The sequence below is a fragment of the Tyto alba genome, unplaced genomic scaffold, assembly GCF_018691265.1.
Source record: "Tyto alba isolate M040663 unplaced genomic scaffold, T.alba_DEE_v4.0 Super-Scaffold_200000175, whole genome shotgun sequence".
In the NCBI taxonomy this organism is placed as follows: Eukaryota; Metazoa; Chordata; class Aves; order Strigiformes; family Tytonidae; genus Tyto; species Tyto alba.
Genome location: NW_024881290.1, coordinates 162295 through 166867, shown reverse-complemented (window position 1 = coordinate 166867; position 4573 = coordinate 162295). Strand labels below are relative to the sequence as shown.

The window sequence follows — 4573 nt, the reverse complement described above, 5'->3', positions numbered from 1 at the left end:
GGGACTCTGTATGCAGGAGCTGATGCAGCAGCTCCAGAGAAGGTCTTGGAAAAAAAGCCTCGGACAAAAAAATCACTGCAGGGTCCTTTTTAGTGTTTAAATGCAGAGGGTGTGGAAATTCATTTACACTGTCTCTGGGTCAAACCAGACAGACAGCTAATGAATTTGAAATGGTATGAATAGTGAAAACACTTTATGGACGACTTAATCAGAAGCGAAAAAAAAAAAAAAAATCAACAATAACATCAACAACTACAAAATATATAAAAGACAGGTTGAGACTGTAATGAGTTATATTAAAAGTGATAAGGAGAAGATGGGCAGTATATTCCTTCTAAAAAAACATCTGGTCACCAGTTTCTGAATTGCATCCTTAAGGTTCTGGTTCCTTATACTATAAATGAGGGGGTTCACTGCAGGAGGCACCACTGAGTACAGCACAGCCACCACCAGGTCCTGGAGTGGAGAGGAGATAGAGGGGGGCTTCAGGTAGGCAAAAAATGAAGTGCTGATAAACACGGAGACCACAGCCAGATGAGGGAGGGACGTGGAGAAGGCTTTGTGCTGTCCCTGCTCAGAGGGGATCCTCAGTACGGCCCTGAAGATCTTCACATAGGACAGCACAATGAAAATGAAACACCCAAATGCTACACAGACACTAATCACAATAAACCCGGCCTCCCTGAGGTACATGCCTGAGCAGGAGAGCTTGAGGATATGGGGAACTTCACAGAAGAACTGGTCTAGGGCATTGCCTTTACAGAAAGGTATTGAAAATGTGTTGGCTGTGTGCAGCAGACCAGTGAGAATCCCACCGCCCCAGGCAGCTGCTGCCATGTGGACACAAGCTCTGCTGCCCAGGAGGGTCCCGTAGTGCAGGGGTTGGCAGATGGCAACGTAGCGGTCGTAGGCCATGATGGTGAGGAGATAAAACTCTGCTGAGATCATTAGAAAAAAGAAAAAGACCTGAGAAGCACAGCCTTGGTAGGAGATGGCCCTGGTGTCCCAGAGCAAGTTGGCCATGGCTTTAGGGAGAGTGGTGGAGATGGAGCCCAGGTCGAGGAGGGAGAGGTTGAGGAGGAAGAAGTACATGGGGGTGTGGAGGTGGTGGTCGCAGGCGATGGCTGTGATGATGAGGCCGTTGCCCAGGAGGGCAGCCAGGTAGATGCCCAGGAAGAGCCAGAAGTGCAGGAGCTGCAGCTCCCGTGTGTCTGCAAATGCCAGGAGGAGGAACTGGGTGATGGAGCTGCTGTTGGACATCAGCTGGTTCTTGACATGGGTACAGCGGCCTATGAAGGAAAAGATGGGACAATTGTGACAGCCTGCAAGCAAAGCCACTGTATTTCTCAACAAAATCCCTCCCCCCAACTCCCAATTCCAACACATTTCCTTTGTTTGCTCTGAGGAGCAGGACCTCTGCCCATGTGCTGCCAAGGAGCCAGCTCTGCCCTGCTGCCATGAGGACATGGGAGCTGGTTCTTGTCTCCTCCAGTGTTCACAAGGGATGTCAGATGCAATTCACCCTTAATAGAAATGTTTAATATCTGCACTTATGACTCCCAAGAGAGTGGGATGCAGAAGAGAGGTTTAGCATGTGTTATGATAACTTTCTCTGTGCCTTTTATTTTCCACCATCATCACATCTGGTGAGTACTACTTCTAGAAATCCTCAACTTTATGACTGAAAGTGTGGAGTCTTAAGACAAGACAGGCAGAAGGGCTCAGCTGTCTCTTGCTCAGTGCAGAGTCAGGAGAGCAGCAGCATCAATCAAGCTTGTTCCCAGCTGCCATGTGCTTTCATTTCTGCTATCTGGAGGATGACTGCACAGAAAAATTACTCTCTCTCAAAAAAAAAAAAAAAAAAAAAAGTAACTGGACTCTAATGAAAGCAGGGGAGTCTTATTTCTCCAATCTGCATGGATAGGTCTGAAAAATCATTTTACCACCACAGAGGTGCAGTTATGATGGAGAGGGCAGGACATGGCCCCTGTCAGAGAGAAGGAAAGGAATCTGTGAGGAGACTGACAACCCCCAAGGGATGGCTTAGCACTCCCTGGGATCCTGCTTGGGAGCTCTATTTGCCAGGAACTGTTTCTCTGTCCCCACATCTCCTCCCTGTCCGTGCTCACGGATCCCATCCCACCCACCATGTCCCCAGCTCTGCCCAGAATACACCTTCTGGCAACAGGACACTGACCAGGGGGATCTCTGTGCTGGCAAGTCTTGAAGAGAATTTCAGATAAACCCTGAAGAGACCACAAAGGTGATGTTAATGCTTTCTGTAGGCTGAGGTGGGTGAAGGGACTTCAGCAGGTTTCCTGATAAACCCGTTCCTCACTCACTGTAATGCTGTAGGATTGTTTGTCTCTTGTGCAAACCTGAACAGATCCATGACCATATCCACCTACCATCACAGCTGAAGAGTGAAAGCACCAATCCTGGAAAGTTCCTTTACTGCCCAGTAGCACCCTGCCTTGATGTCCTTCTTGAAAAGTGCCCTGTGAAATGTCCCAGGGGTGATGTGGAGCTGCAATCAGCCCTGACCCATGCAGCTCCCTCAGGAGAGCAGAACCACCCTGCCCTACAGTGGCTTGCTCCTTCCCCCCACAGCTTCTCCCCACAGCGCCGTGGGGAGCTCCCCGGGCAGGCTGAGTGCTGACCCTGGCAGGCGGCAGAGTCCCTGCCCCAGCACACAGCCCCCTGGGGTGCAGGGACCCTGCTGGGAAGGACAGCCCTGGGCACCCCTGCCTGCACACCCGGCTGCACACCCCTGCAGCCGGCCCTGCCAGAAGGCAGCCCTCATGCCCTGGCCCTCGCAGGGGGCACCAGGGGAAGACCTGCTCTGGAGCAACTAATCCTCCTCCTCCTCTTCTAGGCAGGAGGCAGATTCCTGGCGGCTCTGCCGCCTTCCCCAGATCCCTCCCCGAGCTGCAGCTGCATTGCCCTGCACCCCCAGACTTACTGTGGCCAGGGCCCTGACGCTTTCTCCTCCTCGGAGCTCTCAGCAGCCTCCCAGCCCAGGCTGCCTTGAAGCTGTGTGTGCCTCGCTGCTCTGCCCTGGGTGCCTGCAGGCAGTGCCCTCAGCCCTGCTGCGCTTTGCAGAGGAGCTGCTCCTGGGCAGAGCTGTCTCTCTGCAGCGCTGCCCACTTGCCAGGAGCTCCCTCCGGCCCAGGAGCCCGGCCCAGCTCAGCACCACAGCAACAGCCCAAGGCACTTTAATGACCCCTCAGGAGGGTTTGGTGACAACTCCATGCAACCTCAGGCACTGAGAGGTAGTTGATGAAACCTCTCAAGGAGTCAGTATCAGATATAAACTCCAATGTTTCCTGCACTGTTAATTGCTCCCACTGAGGATGCTATTGACAAATGCTCCCAAGGGGCTGGTTACAGCAGAAAACTGGAGAAAATTATGACCGGTAGACAAATGCCATTGAAAGGAAGATATTCTGTGTGAACATTGGATGTGTTATGTTAAGAGAAAGGGCAAACTGCTGCACCTCCAGTCCCTGGGATGGGAGATCCTGTCCCTCTCACATTGCTCAGGACTCTTCCTGGGGTAGTATTCTATGGGGATGAGCAATAACAAGAGCATGACTACTGTACAATACCTCCCAAGCTCCCAGGGTGGGAAGGGCTGGCAATGAGACTCGACTGCTGTACGGATCAGGTGGGATGTCAGCAGAGAGGAGGTGTCTGAAGAAGGCCCTCATCTACTTCCTCTTCCTGATCAGGAGATCTGTAGCAGACATCCACCCACCGCAGTGGTGCCCATGATGTTCTCCCCTCTCCTGTTGACCCCTCAGCTCCCAGATGACTCATTGTCCATCCCCAGGCAGAGCTAAATGCGTTCCTGCAGCTCCCTCCCAAAGGGCTGCTTCCCCTCTGGGTCCAGACCCTACGGCTTTATCAGTACCAGACCCCCAAGAAGCCACAGTTCCTCCAGGAGGGGTATTGGCAGTGCCCTGCAACTCCTCGTACTGTTCTCTTGTGAGAGACGCCCCAGTCAAGATGAACCAGCTGCATGCAAGCATTAAAAGCAATATAGTGAGGTGCAAGCCATGCAGGAGGGTTTTGGAGCACATTTGGAACATCTGCCTGATAAGGGTGACTGAGAAACCCGTGAGGTGAAGCGCCCTGTGGGACTTCATCTTTACAAAGAAGAGCTGGCCAGGGATGTAACACTCAAGGATGAGAAGGTATAGTCGAGGCTCCTGAAAAAAGGGAACTCTTAGATTTTTCCTCTTGTTTCCTCTCCTGTTTTGCTTTTTAATTCTTATTTTTCCCTCTGACAGTGAGAATGTTTTATCAAACTGTTTTTCAGCAAGAAATTTGTCACTGACTGAGGAAGATTCTTTATAATTTTTCTGTTCTACCTGGCAAAGGTCAGCCGTGGATGGAAAAACAGTCTTAAAAACAGAATTGTTTTAAACACAGCATGTTTTTCTTTTCTCTGTTGGGCTTTGGTTTTCCTTGAAACCAAACCCTTTCCAGGGAATAAAACTTCCCTCTTCTCTGACTCTCCTGCTTGCCTTTACTTTCTGCGTTTGTCACCATCTTCATGCCGCCTTCTCCC

At 51.1% G+C, this 4573-nt stretch overlaps 1 protein-coding gene across 1 annotated transcript; it reads right to left on the bottom strand.

The window, feature by feature from the left end:
* Positions 1-291: 291 nt before the first annotated feature.
* Positions 292-1260, bottom strand: LOC122153598 (olfactory receptor 14C36-like). Its single transcript, XM_042794000.1, has one exon. It carries the CDS (start codon positions 1258-1260, stop codon positions 292-294), a length of 969 nt encoding a protein of 322 aa, XP_042649934.1.
* Between the last annotated feature and the right edge of the window lie 3313 nt (positions 1261-4573).